Source organism: Tupaia chinensis, unplaced genomic scaffold (genome assembly GCF_000334495.1).
Source record: "Tupaia chinensis unplaced genomic scaffold, TupChi_1.0 Scaffold148234_1, whole genome shotgun sequence".
In the NCBI taxonomy this organism is placed as follows: domain Eukaryota; kingdom Metazoa; phylum Chordata; class Mammalia; order Scandentia; family Tupaiidae; genus Tupaia; species Tupaia belangeri.
The window spans coordinates 957,392-979,501 of NW_006208084.1; the positions used below are offsets into that span (position 1 = coordinate 957,392).

The following is a 22,110-nucleotide window of genomic DNA, read 5'->3' on the forward strand; positions in this document are numbered from 1 at the left end:
TGATTCAATACAATGAAGAAAAGATAGTCTTTTCAAGAATGTTACTTAAAGAACCAGACATGTGGGGGAAAAAAAAAAAAAAAGAAAGAAAAAACTAGACAGAGACTTTAAGCCCTTCACAAAAATTAACTCACAGGGGGACCAGCAGTTAGCGTAATGGCTATGTCACTGGATTCCCACGTAGTCGACCGCAGTTCGAGTCCCGGACCCGGTGGCTTAAACTCATGCCAGGCGTGTGTGCGTGTGTGCCCAAGATCCTGAAAGGAGAATGGAGGAGAAGGGCCATTCCCCCTGGGGGGTAATTTCTTGCTTTCTGTCTCTCTGTCTCTCTCTGTCTGTCTGGCGAGTGCACGCACCCTACAGCAAAAACAAAACAAAACAAAACAAAAAAAACCCCAAAAACTCACAGTGGATCACAGACTTAAACAGAAAACTCTTGAAAGACTACATTGAAGATTCGGCAACAATTTTTCTTTTAAGGTTTTTGCCACTGCAAACGTGCCCTGGCTGGAGAGAGTAAGAAGGAAAGTAAGAATTACTCCCCAGCGGGGATGGCCATGCCACAATCCCTTCTCTTTTCCTCATGGGATTTTGGGCATATATGCATGCACATGCACCCAGCATGATTTTCAAGCTGCCAGATCGGGACTCGAGTTGGGGTCAGCCATGTGGGAGTCCAGTGCCTTAACACCTGCTGATCTCAGGTGTCACTGACATTTAGATATGACACCAAAGGCACAATACATGGACAAACTGATAAACAGAATTTCATTAAAACAAAACCTTCTACTCTGCAAAAGACACTATTAAAAGAATGAACAATCTATAGACTGGGAACAAATACCCACAAGAGACATATCTGATAAAGAACTATTTTCCAAAATATACAAAGAACTCTACAACTTAACAATAAGGAAACAATTGGTTAAAAAAATGGGTCAAAGACCTTAAAAGACACCAAAATTTGATGGGAAAAAGAAATGGAGCAGGACCAACAGATGGTGTTAATGTTTATGTTGCTGGACTCCCACGTACTTGGCAGTGGTTTGAGTCCTGGACCCAGTGGCGTGAAATTCATGCCGCACATGTGCATGTACACCCAAAATCCTGAGAGGAGAATGGAGGAGAAGGCATTGCGGCATGGCCATTCCATCTAGGGGGTGATTTATCAGTTTCTGTCTCTCTGTCTCTGGTGAGCGTACATGCCCTGTAGTAAAAAAAAAAAAATCTAAGAAAAAAAAATAGAGGAAAAAGAACTGCAGCATGATTACATCACTTTAGGGGGTACTATCTCTCTCTCTGGTGAGAGCACCCAACTCTGGGCAAAACAAAACAAATTGAGACACCACTACACACCTGTTAGAATGCCCAAAATTCAGAGTGCTGACAACATCAAATGTTGACAAGGATAAGGAGTAATAGGAACTCTCATTCGTTGCTGGTAGAAGTGCAAAATGGTACAGTCATGTTGGAAGACAGTTTGGTGGCTTCTTACAACATTAAACATATTCTTATCATACAATCTATAATACTTAGTATTTACTCAAAGGAGTTGAAAACTTGTGTTCACACAAAAAAATCTGCACATGGAGGGCCAGCAGGTGGCGTGGTAATTAAGGGCGCTGGACTCCCACATGGCTGACCATGGTTTGAGTCCTGAACCTGGTGGCTTGCTTTCTCACTTTCTCTCTCTCTCTCTCTCACTCTGTCTCTCTCTGGTTAAATTAAAATAAATAAATGAATAAATACATAAATAAAGTTCAAGATATCCTTCATTTAAAAAATATGCAATGGATATTTACAGAAACTCCCCCCCCTTCCCCCATTTCATAGCTGCCAAAACTTGAAAGCAACCAAGATATCCTTCAGTAAGTGAATGAAGAAACTAAGGTACATCCAGACAATGGAACATATTCAGTGCGAAGATATCCTTCAGTCAGTGAATGAAGAAACTGTGGTACATCCAGACAATGGAACATATTCAGTGCTAAAAGGAAACAAGGGCCATGAGTTCTGCAATGGCAAAACTCAAAGCCTCCAATGACCTGAATGGGCTTGGAGGAGCCAGAGAGATCCCAGCTCTGCCAGCATCCTGATCTGTCTTTGTGACCCTGAGCAAGAACCCAGATGAGACTCACCTGGACTGCCAATGTACAGAGCTGAGATATGGGTGGATGCTGTTTATACTACAGTTTGTGATAATTTGTTGAGCCACATTAAAAAACTGAGTTCTTTTTTATACCCTTTATTTTTCAGAATAGAAATTATGACTCCCAAAAAGCTAATATGAGGCTCCTTTAAAAAATAAATTTTGGGGGGACCAGCAGTTGGTGTAATGGCTATATTGCTGGACTCCCATGTAGTCTACCGTGGTTCAAGTCCTGGAGCTGGTGGCTTAAACTCACATCAGGCATGTGTGCATGTGTGTCCAAGATCCCAAGAGGAGAATGGAGGAGAAAGGACTGCGGTGTGGCCATCCCTCCCTGGGGGGTGATTTCTTGCTTTCTGTCTCCATGTCTTTCTGGAGAGTGCACACATGCCCTATAGCGAAAACTTCTCCCCGAAAAAGTATTTTTTGAAATTTATTTTCTCAATTGTTAAAATGTATTTACAAGAGCAACGAGAGAGAGGAAGAAAGCACTGCTCAGAGGGATGCAGTCAGGCTACAGTCCTTACTGTTCCATTTCTCTGTCCTATTGGGATTTTGGGCAAGCATGCACGTTTTTCAAGCTGCCTGGGTCAGTATTTGAACTGTGATTGGCTATGTGGAATCTGGCTTCCTTTGAGCACTAGGCTTTAGGGCTGTTCCCCACTATCAATTTCCTAATGCTCTCCCTTTCTTTTATTTTTCAATGAGAGAAGGGGATGGGGAGGGCGAGATGAGTATTTCAGACAGGGTCTATCCACATCACTATCAGTCAGCTAGGACAGTAAGTGTGTGCCCTCACACCTGGCCTGCTTAGGTTGGGCCCATAACTGAGCCTAGGCCTCCCATCTCGCCTTAGCCACTATGCAAGGGCATTCTTCTGTCTATGCCACCACTGTTGGCCCTGACTTCTTTCTTTTTTCTTTTCTTATGCTAAGAGGATGCTTGTGAAAGGTATGCATATATGGCGGGGAGCACAAACAGGTCTTCATCATGATTCAGTTCTTTTTCCTGCAATTCTCCATTCTGTCAGGATCCTGGGGACACAGAAACATGTCCAGTGTGTAAACTGCCAGGGTGGGGAACCGAATCCTAGTCAGCTACGTGGGATTTGGCTTCCTCTGCAGAGCCTAACTGCTGTGCTATCGGCTGGCCCAGCCTGAGTTCTTTTCCTTCCTTTCTTTTTTTTTTTCTTAAAGCGATGTTTGCCTTTGGGCACATGTACTTGTAGCAGAGAGACAGAGACAGAGACAGGGAAAGAAAATGTGAGAAATCACCTCCCCGGGGGTACGGCCACACTGCAATCCTTTCTCCTCCATTCTCCTCCCAGGAGCTTGGGCACGCACACACCCGCGACTGGCATGATTTTCAAGCCAATGGGTCCAGGACTTAAACTGTGGTTGATCATGTGGGAGTCTAGTAATAAAACCACTATGATATCTGCTGGCCTCTGGCCTGACCTCTTAATTAAAGCAGTCCTGTTTAAACTCTTAGAATCTGGAATTATGACAATTCCTCTTCATAACTCTACTTTAAAATCCCGTTTTAAAGGATACGAGTGGAGGTTTAAAGCACAACCCAGCTTATGAATCTTTATAAAGTTTAGCTTTTTCTGTAATGATAAGAGCTCAATTTCCTCAGTTCCCCTAATAAGAATGATGCTAATGCCATGTAACTCAGTGCCTAGAAGGAATTAAGAACTCCATCTACATAGCAGTTATGACCGAGTCACTAGCCTACTCGGCTTTCAGACCCCTACCTGGCAATAGAAGGCAGGCTTGTAATTCATTCTGCCTTTAAAAAAAATTGCCAGAAGGGTCAGTAGGTGACACGGTGGTTAAGGCGCTAGACTCCCACATGGCCAACCATGGTTCAAGTCCCAGACCCGGTGGCTTCTGCCTGACTTTCTTTCTCTCTGTCTCTGGTGAATTAAAAAAAAATTAACAACAATAAATAAATAATTTTAAAAAAATTGTTTAAAAAATTGCCAGAAGGTGTTCTTGCCAGGAAGAGAAAGCACCCCTATTTGGGGTATGGTAATTCTGCAATACTTCCTCCACTTCTCCATCCCATGAGTTTGGACACATATGTACCTATGCCTGGTGTGTTTTTCAAACTGCCAGGGCCAAGATTTGAACTGTGGTTGGTCATGTGGGCTCCAGCTTCTTAGCACAGGTCTCAATGGCTGCACTATGGGGTCAGCCCTTTCCTACCTTCTATACGATTATTTTAACCTTTGCTGGCTTCTCCAGGCATAGACTTCTTGGGGTTCTCTGAACAGCCGATGCCCTCTCACGTCCCAAGGGTCTTCACTTACGCTTTTCATCTCCAGACTGCAATGCCTACTCTTTTTTCCTCTGATTAATTCCTACTTGGTTTTAAGATTTGGTTCAGACAATACTTCTCCAAGGAAACCTGTCATTCCAGGCTTTCCTTGTCCTTGCCTGGCCCTTTGTATGTGCCTCTGCTGAGATTCAGAGCAGACACTCTTATCTTATTTATCTTTGTATCCTTGGCACCTGGCAAGTGCCTGGCACAAAATAAGTGCAGAATAAACACGTACTGAATGGGTTGCAGAGTCTCAGAACTGTGTGTGAAGAGGCCTGAGGGTACGTTCATTTGTATCACCTCATCTGATTTTCCAACACCCTTGAAAGTAAAGTAGGCTGGGACCAGCAGTTAGCCTAATGGCTATATCGCTGGACTCCCACATAGTCGACCACGGTTCGAGTCCCGGACCTGGTGTGCATGTGTGCCCAAGATCCTGAGAGGAGAATGGAGGAGAAGGGATTGCGGTGTGGCCATCCTCCCTGGGGGGTGATTTCTCGCTTTTTGTCTCTCTCTGACTGTCTGGCGAGCACACGCGCCCTATAGTCCTGGGGGCACACGCGGCCTATAACAAAAAAAAAAAAAAAAAAAAGAAAGTTGGATGCTAGTTCCACAGCTTAAGAATAAAAAAGTGAAGGAAGAGTCACATGATTTTACTCAATATTTCCTCCCTCAGTACCCATGAGGCTCTCCAACAAACTCCAATGAAACTGTAAGAAACTCATATAACATCTGCTTTTGCTCCTTAGAAACCGTTTTCTTTCTGATTTTTAACCGTTTCCAAATATGAAAGGTAACTGCTCAGTTAGTTCCTTGCTTAGTGTAATAAGCAAGTTTAAAAAGCTTATGCAAGTGCTCGCTTCGGCAGCACATATACTAAAATTGGAACGATACAGAGAAGATTAGCATGGCCCCTGCGCAAGGATGACACGCAAATTCGTGAAGCGTTCCATATTTTTTAAACAGATAGGGCTTATTAACTGCTGATAATGACATGTATAGTATTCTCAACTGGATTGGTCTGAGAAGTATTTCATGATGGGCAAAGTATTTTTACAAGCAAAATGAGAAATAGTGATGGACTGTTTTATAAAAATAATTAGAATAATAAAAATAATGATAAAAAAAAGCTTATGCAAAATGCATATTATGAAAAAACCATGTATGGATTTCAAAAAAATTTTTTGCACCAAAATAATACTTTAATTCCATTTTCCATTACTGAGTTCCCTTCTACATGAAATCGGTGGCTGGCTCTATAGTGCAGCAGTTCAGGGAATGGCTCTCTCATGGCTATAGTCAGAATCTTGGCCCCAGGGCCTTGAAAGACACTGGGCACAGTGCGTATGTCCTGGCAGCCAGGGGAAATGGAAGAAAAAGGACTGCAGTGTGACCATACTCCACTGAGGGGTGCTTTCTCTCTCTCTCTGGTGAGCACATGTGCCCTTGGGCAATAATAATAATAATGATGATGTTTTCATGTATATTTTATGCTTTTGAGGAACTTAAGATGTAAGCAACAGCAATTATAAACAGTTGGACAACTTTCACTGAGCCATGCCCTGTGCTAAATGTGCCGCACATCACCTATTTAATTGAGATAGCCGCATTTTACCAATAAATGAAGCCAGGAAGCAACAGTAAGAGAACAAGGCTAGTAAGTAGCAGACTAGAATAAGAACCAAGTTAGCTGAACCCAAGTCCAGCTTTGAACCCCTTCACTATACTTTGTCTCTTAAATGTCAAAAACAACTTTTACACATTTCGTAATACGACAAATCTCAGACACCAGGACACTATAGCGGTTTCTTTGACTTACAATCCACTTTAGCCGATCTACTTTTAGAATCATGGCAGTCGAGGAACCACATCTTAAGGTTTTAGAACAGCATGTGGCATAACTTTTTTTTAGAAAAAGGCACTGTCAATTATACATATACACGTGTGTGTATGCATGTATGTGTGTGTATGTATGTGTGTGTATATATATATACTTTTATATATATTCACTTATATATACTTTTATACATATATAAAGATACAACCTCCTCCCAAAACATGACAATGAAAACTGAAGATGCACAACACAATGGAAGATGATGAATATGGTAATACTTTGATTAAATTATCACATAGTACACGGATGCTTTGAAAAACCATATTGTACCCCACAAAGATGTACAACAATTAAATGTAAATAAGAAATCATGAAAAAAAAAAAGGCATGCTTAGCGTTAAAGAAATCTGTATTCAAATTTTGGCTCCACATCCTTTCTTCTCAGTTTCCTCTTAGATGGGGTTAATGATAACTATTTTTTTTTTTTTTGAGAGGTTTTTGCTATAGGGCATGTGTACTCACGAGAAAGACAGAGAAAGAGAGACAGAAAGTGAGAAATCACCCCCCAAGGGGATGGCCACACCATAATCCCTTCTCCTCCTCATTCTCTTGGGATCTTGGGCATGCATGCGTGCGTGCGCACACACATGGTATCAATTTAAGCCACCGGGTCTGGGACTCAAACTGCAGTCGACTACATGGGAGTCCAGTGACACAGCCATTAGGCCAACTGCTGGTCCCAGTTAATGATAACTATTAATCAACCACTTTAATTACATGATTAATTAATCATGTAAAATGCCGAACAGAGCAGGCATCTCAATAGATAGTAGCTACCAATTTCTACCATTTATTGTCATACAGACTTGGAGAATTTCCATAACACAACTATCACAAGTCTATTCATATCTCAGAATTTAGTTTATTAAGTCTGTTAGCAAACAACGCCTGAGTGTGCTGGGCATCCGGCTACCTGGCCAGCCTTAGGGTGCTTAGAGGAAATGTGCACATTCTGGAAACACACAGATAAGTGAAGGCATGCCTCTGAAGTGGTAACATCACAGAGTATTATTCTGAGTGACAGTGAATGGGTTTCTTATTGATTCAGTAAAAGCAAAAGTAAGGTATGTTTGAAATGTAATCACACCCTACTCCTTGAAAACTTCCACTCCAGTGGGATGATCTCTAGTGGAAATCACCAAAATATAATAGTATGACTTCTATGTTCTTCCTTAGAAAGTCAGGCTCAAAAGAAGTGAGAAACACACAAAATCACCTCTAGAACAAAATGCAACACTGAAAGGTCACCTTTCACCAGGGAGATTGTCCGGTTTATTTATTTATTTAGTTTTCATTCCCCCTGTAGGACATGTACACTCACTGGAAAGACAGAGAAAGAGTGAGAAGGAAAGTGAGAAATCACCTCCCAGGGGTATAGCTATGCTGCAATCTTTTCTCTTCCATTCTCTTCTAGGGATTTTGGGCACGCATGCACACAGTGCCTGGGGTGATTTTCAAGCTTCTAGGTTTGGGACTTGAACTAAGGCTGGTCATGAGGCAGTCCAGCACCTTAACCACGCCACCACCTGCAGGCCCTTAATTTCCCTTTGCTTTGTCAGTCAAAATTCCCTAGAAAGAGTACACCCTAGTTACCTTTATTTCCACGTGCTCTCTTGTCCCTTACCCCCATCCTTCCCACTGCACTTGGATTTTTTTGACCTCTAACATGAGACCAGGCCATGATGTAACCATTATGCCATCTGCCTTTCCCCTCCAACACAGCTACTCCCCTTCCTTCTTTTGTGCTCCAATACATGTGTCTTACAAGACACCTGGCCTCTGTTTCCTCTTATCCACTCACATATTTCATTTACTGTACTTGAGCACCCAATTTTTAATCTAAGTTCCAACTGTTCTACCAGATCCTAAGTCTTGCATTGCCACTGCTTTCTGGAAATTCCCGCTGAGATGATGATTACGTAACTAACCCTTACTGACTGCTCACTAACAAGCTCAGCATTGTGTAAAGACAAAGTTCCCAAACTTTCGTACGTAGTTCGAGGTGTCTATACACGATTCCAGGCACTACTTGCTCTTTATCACAGCATCACAAAAAACCAGCTGTGCAAAGACATGGCGCTGCTGAAAGGAATACAACACAGGCTGTTGAAAGTGGGAATGAGTTTGAGCAAGCAACTCCTAAGATACCTGGCAGATGCCAAGTACTGCTGTTTTCCTTTGAAACTGAAGAGAACCAGCAGTGCCTTTGAATCTGATGTGGCACCCTAGAGCACCACACACTGAGACCCTGAACACTTCCACATGCATTACCTCATTTAATCCTCAATGACCCTATGAGGTCAAGTCTGTGATTATCACCAACTGAGAGAACAGTCACGGAACTTGTCCACCACCACACAGCCTGTAAGTGGCAGAGGAAAGCCAGGATTTGGACTCAGGTGGTCTGGCTCCACTACCCAAGCTCTCAACCACTAGCTATGCTAATCTCTAGACGTTTATTCCTCAAAATCTAAATCTAACTTATCTTCTCCTAAACCAGCTCTTCTCACCTCTATCCTTTTTTTTTTTTTTTTCTTTTCCAATTTGCTATAGGGTGCATGCACTTGCCGGAGAGACACAGAGAAAGAGAAAGTAAGAAAGCGCTCCCCAGGGGTGATGACCATGCTTCACTTCTCTTCCATTCTCCTCTTGGGATTTTTGGGTATGCACACACGCCTGGCATGTTTTCCAAGCAGCTGGGTCTGGAACTTCAACCATGCAGTCAGCCATGTGGGATCCAGAGCCTTAACCTCCAAGCCACCTGCTAGCTTGGAATGGATAGTTAAAAAAGCTTCATAGGGGGACCAGCAGTTAGTTTAACGGCTCTGTCGCTGGACTCCCATGTAGTCGACCTCGGTTCAAGTCCCAGACCCGGCGGCTTAAACTCACGCTGTGAGCATATGTGTGCGTGCCCAAGATCCCAAGAGGAGAATGGAGAAGGGATTGTGGCGTGGCCATCCCCTCTGGGGGGTGATTTCTCGCTTTCTGTCTGTCTTTTTGGCGAGCGCACGCACCCTGGTGTGTCTTTTTGGCACGCGCCCGCCCCCTGTAGCGAAAACCTCTCCAAAAAAAAAGGAAAAAAAAAAAAGCTTCATAGGAAAATTTTATGTCTATACATGTATATAAATATTTGTTGGATAAATAAATGATTAAATACAGAATATATCTTCAGAATTTTTAGTACAGTCACTATCAAATATCAATTCATAAGATTCTGATATAAACCACAGCATGAGCAGGGGCCACATGGAGGCCCAAGTTTGGATTCCAGACCAGCCCAAGACTACTAGGTACAGTAGCACATGTCTTTAATCTGAGTCAACTAGGAGACTTAGGCAGAGGATCAGAATAGGTGAGGCCCTGTCAAAAATACCTTTCTTGGGGCCAGCAGCTGGTGATGGCTAGGGCACTGGACTCCCACATGTATACACACACACACACACCACACACACACACACACACACACACACACAAAATAAAATAAGTTTTTTAGAGAGATTTCTGCTATAGTATGTGCACCCTTGCCAGAGAGACAGAGAGATAGGAAGCAAGAAATCACTCCCCAGTGAGTATGGCCACGCCACAATCCCTTCTCCTCTATTCTCGTGCTGGGCTTTTGGGCACGCACGCACGCTCCTGGTGTGAGTTTTAAGCCACCAGGTCTGGGACTCAAACAGGTGACTATATAAGAGTCCAGTGATGTAACCATTATGCCATCTGCTGGTCCCAATAAAATAATTCCTAAAAAGAGGATAAGATGGACTGATGAAAGGAAAGCTAGATATATGATAATTATAGCACACAGCAAAATATTAACTGTAGCTTCTCAGCAGAGGATATATAATGGTATTCCCTATACAATTCTTTTAATCTGTTTTTGGGAAAATTTTTATAATAAAATGTTGAGAATAAATACTAAGCATAGTTCAGTTTGGGTTGATTGGCAGGGTGCTGGGAATATAGGAGGAGACAGAGGAGATGCGGTTTGGAGCTCTGGGTGATGAGCTCAATTAGTGACATATGGGCTGGAGGTACTCAAGATACCTAGGTGGAATTTACCAGGCAGCTGGACACCCAAGACTAAAATTTGGTTATTTCACTATGCCACTTCTTCAACATCTTTCTGCCTCATGCATCCCTGTCCACTGAAATCCCTTCTCTCCTTCAAGCTTTCTCTGACCACCCTACTCTCCCATACCCAGTATTATACAATTAGTTCATGGCATTATCATACATTACTAGCATGGAAATTCTCTTTTTAGAATTATTTTATTTAATGTGATTTATTATTATTTTATTTAACTAGAGAGAGACAGAGAGAGAGGGGGAAAGTGAGAAAGCAGGCCACCAGGCTGAAGACTCAAACTGCTCAGCCATGTGGAGTCTAGCACCTTAACCAGCAGGCCACCTGCTGGGATTTTTGCTATAGGGTGCATGTGCTCGCCAGAGAGACAGAGAAAGACAGTGAGAGAGACAGAAATTGTCCTCCTCACCCAGTGGGGATAGCCATGCCGTATTCCGTTTTCCTCCATTCTCCTCTTGGGATTTTGGGCACGCGTGCACATGTGCCTGGAGTGAGTTTTAAGCTGCTAGGCTTGAGACTCGAACTGTGATTGGCCATGTGGGAGTCTAGTGCCTTAACCACTAGGTCACCTGCTGACCCCATGGAAATTCTCATGATAGAACCTTACACAGAAGACACTCTATTTCATGAATCAATTCTCAAATAACAAATGAATAAAACTGGACTTAATATTTGGGTCTTAATGCATCCACTGATTCTTAACTCAGAAGATACAGTGTTGTTTTTCTTTCTGAGAGAGATAAATATAGAAACACACTTTTTAAAAAGGCACCCTTCATAGTGTGGAAATAACCTTTACCTCAAAGACTAAAACGAAGTTCCCATTTTCTCTTTTTTTTTTCCTTATTAAAAAAATGTTTTTGCTGTAAGGTGCATGTGCTTGGCAGAAAGAAATAGAGAGAGGAAAAGTAAGAAATCAGGGGGGATGGGCACTGCAATTCCTTCTCCTCCATTCTCTTCTTGGGATTTCGGGCATGCACGCGCATATGCCTGGTGTGTTTTACAAGCCTCCAGGTCCAGGGCTTGAACCCTGCAGTCAATTTTGTGGGAGCCAGAACCTTAACTACTATGCTACTTGCTGGCCCCCTCGTTCCCAAATCATCATCATTACTTTTTAAAGAATGATTTATTTAATTTTATTCATTATTATTATTCTTTAATTTGACCAGAGAGAGAGAAACAAAGTAAGAAAGCAAGTCACCAGGTCCGGGACTCGAATCATGGTTGGCCATATAGAGTCCAGTGCCTCAGCCACTAAGCTACCTGTCAGCCCCTACCAAATTCTTAATACATTTGATTTTCTCTTTCTTAGTAGTTTTTCTTTTAGATTTTACGTAACACTCATTTTGCAGAAATCTTGGGTTGTCAGAGAAGTGATGATACATTTTTGCATAGAAAAAAATACATCATGACTTTTCTAATGACCCAATATAAATAGAGGGAGAGAACATTTGTCCTTAGGTGGAGATCACCCCCTAGCACCTCTGCTAGAAGGTGCATGTCCTCACCAGGACAAGACGGTAGGTGGGGACAAGTTGGGGGTGGTGGTGAGAAATCACCCTCCAGGGAGGACGGTCACACCACAATCCCTTCTCCTTCATTTTCCTCTCAGGATTCTTGGGCACACATGCACAAGTGTTCGCATGTTTTTCAAGTTGCTGGGTCCAGGACTCAACCACAGCTAGTGATATGGGCTCCAGTCAACTTAACCACTATTCTATCAGATGACTCCCAGATTTATGATACCCCCTACTATTCTGAGTTTCTGAATTTGTACAAAAATAACATATTACTTTGATAACAGGGACAATTTTTTTTTTTTAAAGAGGTTTTAGCTTTAGGGGGCATGTGTTTGCTAGAAAGAGAGAGACAGAGAGGGGAAGTGAGAAATCACTCCCTAGAGTGAATGGCCACACCACAATCCCTTCTCCCATTCTCCTCTTGAGATCTTGGGCACACGTGCCTGGCATGAGTGTGAAGCCACCAGGTCTGGGACTCAATCTGCGGTCAGCCATGAGGGGAGTCCAGCAATGTAACAGCTACACATGTGCCTGGAGTGAGTTTTAAGCTGCTAGGCTTGAGACTCGAACTGTGATTGGCCATGTGGGAGTCTAGTGCCTTAACCACTAGGTCACCTGCTGACCCCATGGAAATTCTCATGATAGAACCTTACACAGAAGACACTCTATTTCATGAATCAATTCTCAAATAACAAATGAATAAAACTGGACTTAATATTTGGGTCTTAATGCATCCACTGATTCTTAACTCAGAAGATACAGTGTTGTTTTTCTTTCTGAGAGAGATAAATATAGAAACACACTTTTTAAAAAGGCACCCTTCATAGTGTGGAAATAACCTTTACCTCAAAGACTAAAACGAAGTTCCCATTTTCTCTTTTTTTTTTCCTTATTAAAAAAATGTTTTTGCTGTAAGGTGCATGTGCTTGGCAGAAAGAAATAGAGAGAGGAAAAGTAAGAAATCAGGGGGGATGGGCACTGCAATTCCTTCTCCTCCATTCTCTTCTCGGGATTTCGGGCATGCACGCGCATATGCCTGGTGTGTTTTACAAGCCTCCAGGTCCAGGGCTTGAACCCTGCAGTCAATTTTGTGGGAGCCAGAACCTTAACTACTATGCTACTTGATGGCCCCCTCGTTCCCAAATCATCATCATTACTTTTTAAAGAATGATTTATTTAATTTTATTCATTATTATTATTCTTTAATTTGACCAGAGAGAGAGAAACAAAGTAAGAAAGCAAGTCACCAGGTCCGGGACTCGAATCATGGTTGGCCATATAGAGTCCAGTGCCTCAGCCACTAAGCTACCTGTCAGCCCCTACCAAATTCTTAATACATTTGATTTTCTCTTTCTTAGTAGTTTTTCTTTTAGATTTTACGTAACACTCATTTTGCAGAAATCTTGGGTTGTCAGAGAAGTGATGATACATTTTTGCATAGAAAAAAATACATCATGACTTTTCTAATGACCCAATATAAATAGAGGGAGAGAACATTTGTCCTTAGGTGGAGATCACCCCCTAGCACCTCTGCTAGAAGGTGCATGTCCTCACCAGGACAAGACGGTAGGTGGGGACAAGTTGGGGGTGGTGGTGAGAAATCACCCTCCAGGGAGGACGGTCACACCACAATCCCTTCTCCTTCATTTTCCTCTCAGGATTCTTGGGCACACATGCACAAGTGTTCGCATGTTTTTCAAGTTGCTGGGTCCAGGACTCAACCACAGCTAGTGATATGGGCTCCAGTCAACTTAACCACTATTCTATCAGATGACTCCCAGATTTATGATACCCCCTACTATTCTGAGTTTCTGAATTTGTACAAAAATAACATATTACTTTGATAACAGGGACAATTTTTTTTTTTTAAAGAGGTTTTAGCTTTAGGGGGCATGTGTTTGCTAGAAAGAGAGAGACAGAGAGGGGAAGTGAGAAATCACTCCCTAGAGTGAATGGCCACACCACAATCCCTTCTCCCATTCTCCTCTTGAGATCTTGGGCACACGTGCCTGGCATGAGTGTGAAGCCACCAGGTCTGGGACTCAATCTGCGGTCAGCCATGAGGGGAGTCCAGCAATGTAACAGCTATGCTATCGGCTGGCCCCCTAAAATGTCTATTTTTTTTTTTTTTTGGAGAGGTTTTTGCTATAGGGCGCGTGCACTTGCTAGGCAGACAGAGACAGAGAGACAGAAAGAGAGAAATCACCCCCCAGGGGGGGATGGCCACACCGCAATCCCTTCTCCTCCATTCTCCTCTCGGGATCTTGGGCATGCACGCACACGCGCCGGGCGTGAGTTTTAAGCCACCGGGTCCGGGACTCGAACTGCGATCGACTACATGGGAGTCCAGCGACATAGCCATTACGCTAACTGCTGGTCCCTAAAATGTCTATTTTTTTTAAAGGAAACATTTAATGATATAGTCATCAGACCCTAAAGTACAAATCAAAACCTTTTTTGAGTTTTGAGGAAAGATATCAAACTGAGGTGACTGATTTCGCATTCCTAGCTCCCCAGTGAACAGTGAGCTCCCTGGGGTCAAGGACTATGTTCTGTTCCTCTTGGAACCTTCTGGCACTAACCATAACATTGAGCCTGGCATACAGGATGCACGCAGTGAGGAATACACATTTCACACTAACAAGAGTACCAGAGAGTAGACAACCTTGGTTACTGGAAAGCTGTTAGCTTCTTCTGTTAACTTGATTGGCCTATTAATTTTGAAAATCTATTTTTCAAAATGAACTCAAAAAGACACATTTTCACATCTCTCAACTACCAGGCAGATAGTGCTGCTAAGTGAAAGACACTAGATGGAGACTTGGCCCCTGGTGATACTGTATGCTTTACATCATTTCCACAGAACCTTCTGATCCTGCTAAATTCCCAGTGGCTCACCTCACTTGCTAACTCCAAATCCACTTTCTATCCAGGAAGAACCTCCTTCATCTCATGCTCCCCTCCACACTTTAAAAAATATTTACCTTTTCTCCCCTTTCTCTCTCTCTGTCCTTCTCTTCTTTCTTCTTTTTTTTCTCACTATGCCCATCTGTGTGGAGGCCAGCAAGTGGTGGGGGAGTGGCAGCGGCTCCAGTGTACGGGATGCTGGGAGGGGGTCCAGGAGTCATTGTGACCTCTCCCGCTGCGGCAGCAGAAAGCCCTGAACTTCTCTTGGACTTGGAGTGCCGCTTCTCTTTATGCTTCTCCTTGTCCTTCTTCTTTTTGCTCTTCTTTGACTTCTTTTTCTTTTTGATTTCCCGGTAAGAATCATCTATCACTAGTTCTCCAGCCTCCAGCTCCCCACCAGAGGATGAGTCTGATTCTACAAGGATAGGTTCAAGTCCTGAAAGATCAAGATTAGCACTGTGGGATTCTGGGAATTGGGAGGTGTCTGACCCACAGCCTTCTGGGCCAGGAGATGAATGTGGGTCTGAGGATGACTTGTGCTTCTTCCGGGCTGTTTTCAGAAAGCTCTGTAACTCATGTCCTAGGAGTAAAGCACCTTGCTCATCCCGAGCTGATTTCTTGGAGGATTTTTTCACAGTTGCTTGTTGAGAGGGGTACTGAAAAGATTCCTCATCAACTGAGCTGCTTCCCTTCTCCTTTGGTGAGAGAATAAGTTTCATCTTCAAACCATCAGGCTCTCGAAGGGTCAATGTCTCTGTGTTTACATAGAGTGGTTTCATTTTTTTGGATTTGTGGGAGCCACCGTCCTCCACGGGTAGTTCCCCACTGCTCCCACTGACTTTCTTCCTGTGGTGTTCCTTTTTAGACTCCGAGTGGCTTGAAGAACTAGAGGATTTCTCACCTGGCTTTTTGGAGGGCTTGGCGCCTGCTGCCAGTGGGGAAGTGATAGCTTTCAACAAGTCCATAGCTGTATCGGCAGATTGCGGGCTGGACTTTTTCTTTTTCTTCTGTGACGATTCCAAAGACGAAATGTCTAGAAATAATCAAAGAGAAGTACTGTTAGTGTTATAGAAAGCAACTTCTTCCTTTCTCACCAAAACATCCAACTAACATGAGGAAGAGGCCAACAGAAATGATCTGAGGGGAGACCCTCGGACTGATTCCTAAGGTTCAGAGATGATGACCATGTGCTTCTTGGCTTGGTAGAATTGTCTGCCTCTGACCCTGGAGACAGTTCTTGCCACACCAGTTTCTTCTCTTCACTGAGTCTTCAAAAGCAGCCAAAGAGACTATACCCAGAAGAACAGACTACAGCCATGGGATTGCAGTTACAAATTAAAGTCAATATAGATGAGACTGCAGAGAGTTATCATTCATTTCTGTGTTCAGAACAATCTCATTCTGGTAAAAGAGTATTTCATCAGTTGTATGCATGACATAGCTAAGAAAACTGGTTTTGTGGGTGGGTATACACAGTTGAAAAGTGACCCACAGATGCAGGCCAGAGGCCCAAGGACTACATATGACAAAAGGGATACTGGATAACAATGGGCACAAGATAAGTGGATGATTGGGGAGAGAAGGAACCTGGTACCTGGTGTATCACAAATGAAGGCTGTTCTTCTATGCTGAATCCTCCAAAATACCAGCCCTCCACCTCTCTCCTCCTTCACACTGGTTTATCGGCACTCAGAACAAGAACCACTGTCCTGTTAAATAGGCCACTGTGTCAGCAACATCTGGATCCCTTTCCCCTATCCCGACTCTAAGAGCCAGTGATGTGTTTATCCCACCTGTAGCCCTTTCCCACCCTTACCTCCATAGTAGTAATCATCAGAAGAGTGCTTTCTCTTCTTCTTGTGCGTATCCGTCCCCAAGAAGTAAAGTTCACTATCCTGGAATTAAAGTGGAAGAAGGATGGATCAACAGTTAAGATGATGAGGTAAAAGTAGCTGGAAACTACTCTTGTTCTGATTGTTTTACTGTGGAAAACAAAGTGAAGGACTAGAAATAATAAAACAGATGTAGACAGTGTTTTATTTTTCTTCTCTAAAGTTTATAAAAGACATTTCTTTCAATGTTAGAAAATATAAGTAGTTTAAAACCTTCCTAGCTCAAATATTTAGATCTTACCTTTAGCTTCTTCTTTGAAGAATTCCTGACCTGAGCAGCGATTTCTTCCTCTTCCCTTAAAAAATCTTTGTAAGAGCGCTTCTTTTCTCGTTGGCTTCGGCCAGCTGCAAGTCCTATGTCCTCAAAGATGTGGTCACCATCACAGCAGTCTGAGCAGCACAGGTTCATTTGGGAAAGGGAATGAGAGTCAAGTAAATAATGGCCAAACCACCATAGGTATAACGTAACAGGCCCTCTATATCCAAGTAATGCTTCAGTTAAGTCCAGTGATATACCTAGACCATGGAGAACAACATTTAGACGGCTAGACCAGGGGGAGAAGAGTATTTCCTGATGACCAGGCTGCAAATACAGGAATCAAACCTGAAGAAAAAATGCTTACATACTAGGCAAAAGCCAGGGATGCATCCTCAGACATTGTGATTTAGCAGGTAGACAGACTTGCAGAGGTAAGGCTGAACGGAATAAAGAATCATGTGCTGTGCTGCTCTGTGGGAGTCCAATGTGTGATTCCTACCCCCAGACTCCTGCACACTGGAGCTGGCAAGGACCAAGAGTGCTGCAGGGGCTCACCCCAATAAACTAAGAGGCTCAAAATTCAGACTCTTGTGTTGGAACCCCTGTCCTGGTTTCCATTTCCACGGGCCCAGTCTGGGGATGACGTAGAGGCTGAGTGCCATGACAGTGCTCTGGACCATCACTTGGGAGTCCAGGCTGTGGTGCCCAGTCCTGGTCTCTATGTCCATGGGCTGCAAGAATTGATGAGGATACCCCCTTTAGAATGCTTCTCAGATTAAGAGGTCATACCTTCTTTCTTCACGGAGTCATCATAAGCCATGGCGGTCCTGCGGGGCCTTTGAGAATGTCACTGTGTCCAGGCTCCTTCCCGTCTACAGGACCAGGTCTGAGAAACAAAGAAGGAAAACCTTCCTGTAATGCGAAATCACTGTGGAGAAGCAACCTTCCAGGTGGAAATGCGTAGTGATCCAAGGGCCAATTGGAAGGGCAGCAAGAAATAAAAGAGGTGTCTTGTCACCTCGTCATTGTTTGTAAATATATTGGGGTTGAACTGTAGGATGGATGCTAGGTTTAATTAGATTTGATTCATGAATAAAGGTCATTTAGGAAGTATATACCTCCTATATAAAAAATACTTCCAAAATTAATGAGAATTTTTGAAATGCCAACAGGATCGACAACACTGAGACAGTGTAAAAACCAACATTAAATCAGAGGGATAGATTTGCTCATGGTTACAAAATGCACAGATAAAGCAAGATGTGGAAGAAGACAGATTACACTGGAAGACCACAAAATCCTACCCACTGGATTGGTAAAGTAGTAAGATCTACTGAATTGCAATTTATAAACAAACTGTAACACTATGGGGACATTAAAGAAAAGCATAACTTTTCCTGTGTGCATTTTTCAGGGCTATATGAGTTTTTTCATTCACACAAGTGTAAAAGTAGGTGTACCGCTTATATTAGTTGGCCATGCCGTCAACACTAACAAGCTTTCTTTTTCTTTTTTAGAGAGATTTTTGCTATAGGGATGCATGTGCTCAATGGAGAGACAGAGCGAGACAGAAAGCAAGAAATCACTCCCCAATCCTCCAGGGGATGGCCACACCACAATCCCTTCTTTTCCATTCTCTTCTCGGGATTTTGGACACACAAACACATGTGCCCAGCATAAGTTTTAAGCTGCTGGGTCTGGGACTCAAACCACAGTTGGCCATATGGGAGTCCAGTGACATAAACATTATGCCACCTGCTGGTCCCCAACAAGCCTTTATTAAAGGCTAGGTGAAAACTGGGAGAATTAATCATTTTCCCACTGGTGATACAAATGTTATGATTAAGATCTTCACTAATAAGTAAGATAACAAGAAAATTTATTTGATTTAATGTTCTAAATATTGCACTATTTTAAAAAATGTTTTTGGCTTTCATGTTTTATGACCATTTGACTTTGAAGGTGCTACAAACCACACTGCAAAGTAAAGTTGCTCTAACACTTTAAAGATAAGCAATGTCACAAATCTTGCAGAAAGTATTTGCAGAAAATTTAAAAACTGCATATTAAAGATTTTGAAAATGTTCTCATCTAGCTTGCCAAATGCTTAAAAATTATTCTGATTGGTTATTTAAATTTTTTTACCCTCACTATTATAAAAGGACTTAGAAATACTGAAGAGGACTCCAATAACATATTACTCATCCCTTCAGGTAGGTGTGTATAATACCAAAATATGTAACTTTTGTGGAAAAAAAATATGAATTTGATTAACATGATAAATTTTCATAATAATCACATTTTTTAAAAGAAGAAAAAAAAAAGACTTATTTGTAAAGTAAAATACAAGGCACAGGTAAGCCTAAATTTGAAAGAGAAAAGGATGTATTACCAAATATGATTTCCAAGTAAGAGTAAGAAAAGAAACATATAAAAATAATTCTCCACTTCCCTGAGAAGTGAAATGAATGGACTTTGTTAAGATAAGAGAAGCTACAGTAAAGAAACCAAACTGGATTAAAGATAAACTGAATTTTTTCATTGAAAATAAAGGGGATATAAGCTCATGTAAAAATGTGAGAAGATAAAGCACACCATGTAGTCAGTTTTTCATATTCCAGCATGTAAGTACTAAACTTTCTTAAGTGGAATCTACTGTCCTTCCCTTCCACCAATGGTGCTCATTTCAAAAGGGGTGAAGGCAGGAGAGGGAGAATGTCACAAGGAATTGTATCCATTTGGAAACAGTGCATCTCCACTAAAATATTGAATTTATAATGACAAAATATCTTAAATATTCAATGTCATAGTCATTGAACTGTCATCAACAAGACACACTTTTAAATATAAGTAAAAGGAGGTCTTGAGACTTATAAGCAGGCCTTTTTTTTAGTAACATGAAAGCTAACATAATACAAAGTTGAGTAATCTAATAGAATAGGAATAAGGACTTCTGAAGACAGTATGAGAAAGAAAATGACTATCAATTATTGGACAATGAAAAAGTGCTCACAATCTCATAATTGAATGCTTTGAAAAATAAATAAGGATTTAAAAAATCCAGGAAACAGAAAATAAGGGACTGCCCTCAGAGGCACAGCCCAACATAGAAAACACCTGCTGGTGTTAGCATTATGTACTAGAATTAGGTCTGCTATTGTTGACATTTTCTTAAAAACATAAAAGAGCATGTTATAAATGACAGGACCAAATAATCCACAGGGAAAACAATGAACGGGGTCTGAAGGCAAATCCAGTCCACTAAATAACTGGGGCAGCAAAGAGCTTGAAAAGTAAAAATTAAACATAATGGACTATATCGTTTGCAGCTTGGACAGACTAAGGGGCCCTGAATTTCTAGGTCTTTTGAGATTGGGATGTTATTATGGTTCAGGGGTTAGTTTTGGTTGCTGACTTACAGAAGAAAAGTTGATACCAGATAATGAAGTCTTAAGCAACAGTGTGAAAGAAAGAGTTTAAGCAACATTTATATAAGATCAGACAAACCCCTGACATTCCTTCTAGGTCTTGAATATTATCCCTGATAAATTCAGAGTTCAAGGTACAGAGCAGATTGTGAGGGTTAATAAAAATGAAAATTAGATTTGATTTTCATATTAGAAAACAAAGGCTATATTTACATTAAATGTTGGCAAATGTAAAACAAGTGTTAAAACATATTCTGAAGTCCATATTTTTGGAGTTCATAAAATTCAATGTCAACCTCAAGAGGCAGGGATAAATTTATCATTATATTTGTCTCAGTGTACTACGGTATGATAGCATAAGTAAAAGTTCGGTATTTAATATTCTATGCGGAGGTAAGAAACATGCCATCATAAAAAATATGCATTTATAAAATGTGCATAATAAAAGACTCTTCTGGGACTTTCCTTAAGAATAGGAAATGGGGTGGAAAAGTGGCTCTTCTACTTGTAGATAATACAAGTTAGATTGAGTTACAGGCTTTGCAGGATCAAAGTAATCGGGGGAAAATCAAAATCATCAGAGTACTTCGTTATTTTGAAAATTCAAATTATACTGAAAAAAGTTTCAGAAGGTTTTTTTTTTTTTTTTTAGGTAATCACTAACAATCTTCATCACATAACGCAAACGAGCGTTGGAAAAAAAAATGAACTGAAGTAAGCCCCATAAAGTAGCTGGTAAGAGAAACTTTAAAATCCAGGTATCGTCCAGAATGAGAGCTTCGTCCAAGAATCAGCATGCATCTTCTTCCAGCACTCTTTTCAAGAACTCAAATTGCCAGTCAGCGCAGGTAAAGGAAGAGGTATATCCAGTCGTTGCCAGTTTCAAAACGTTGTTACGTCTAGAATAGGAGGTGATGTCTCGTTTTCGTTGAGGTTTCCTCCAATCTCTGAACACAGGGACTCCGAGTTCTTGCCACTCCCTTTCTTCCAGGACCTACTTATGCAGCACTCACAGCCCCTGCCAGCTCTGGAAGCTGCGGAGATCCCGACAGCCTGGGACGGGGATCGAATCCTTCCATTGCAGGGCAATTAAGCGGAACCACGACCACCGCACAGATCGGTTGACAACACACGTTTCCGTTAAGATCAGCAATACCAATTTTGACAAGCCTTGGCTAATCAACAGGCTTTATTTTGGATTCAGTGTTTTATTTTTTCTGCTACGAGGGACCACAATCAGCCCCCCGTTTGGCCGTCAGAAAGGGAGGTACAGTACGTGTTTCTCCCCTTTTGCATGATATGAAATGAAGTGAATCTACAAGTAGTAGTTGTGGAGGGAAAACAGGCCTGCACGGAGAAGAGTCGCACTACAAGTCTCGTTCAAACTGGGTCGCAAACAAAAAAAATTACACAGAGTACCCGGTTATTTTTACACACAGCCCCCCCAGGACCCCCACGCCTGTGGTCCCCACGGTAAACCGTGGGATTCTCCCGTCGGTTTTGCAGCAACAGCTAGTTCAACAAAGCTCTGCGAAGAGGAAAAGAAGAAAGCTCCTCGTATCCTCTCCTGCCGGCCGAGGGCCCAGCCCTCCCGCCGACCGGCTCCCAGGGCCCTTTCCCCCTGACAGCCCCGGGGACCCCCGCCCCCC

At 42.2% G+C, this 22,110-nt stretch overlaps 1 protein-coding gene and 1 non-coding gene across 4 annotated transcripts in view; one reads left to right on the forward strand and one right to left on the reverse strand.

Moving 5' to 3' along the window:
* The window catches only part of HMGXB4 (HMG-box containing 4), a 41,247-nt gene that overhangs the window by 18,827 nt on the left and 310 nt on the right, over positions 1–22,110 (reverse strand). Inside the window, exons 2-6 of one of the 3 annotated variants that reach the window (XM_006170329.3) lie at positions 18,616–18,621; positions 17,823–17,921; positions 17,016–17,164; positions 16,699–16,777; positions 14,960–15,915 (exon numbers count right to left, since the gene is read on the reverse strand). In XM_006170329.3, coding sequence (XP_006170391.1) covers positions 14,960–15,915; positions 16,699–16,777; positions 17,016–17,164; positions 17,823–17,853 — 1,215 coding nt within the window. In that variant the 5' untranslated portion in view covers positions 17,854–17,921; positions 18,616–18,621. Of the gene's footprint in view, positions 1–14,959; positions 15,916–16,476; positions 16,592–16,698; positions 16,778–17,015; positions 17,167–17,822; positions 17,922–18,615; positions 18,622–22,110 lie in introns of those variants that run through there. The other 2 variants (XM_006170331.3, XM_006170330.3) reach the window with 2 other exon arrangements.
* Positions 5,327–5,433, forward strand: LOC114006476 (U6 spliceosomal RNA). The gene has a single exon (XR_003548186.1). It is a non-coding gene; the product is annotated as a U6 spliceosomal RNA (small nuclear RNA).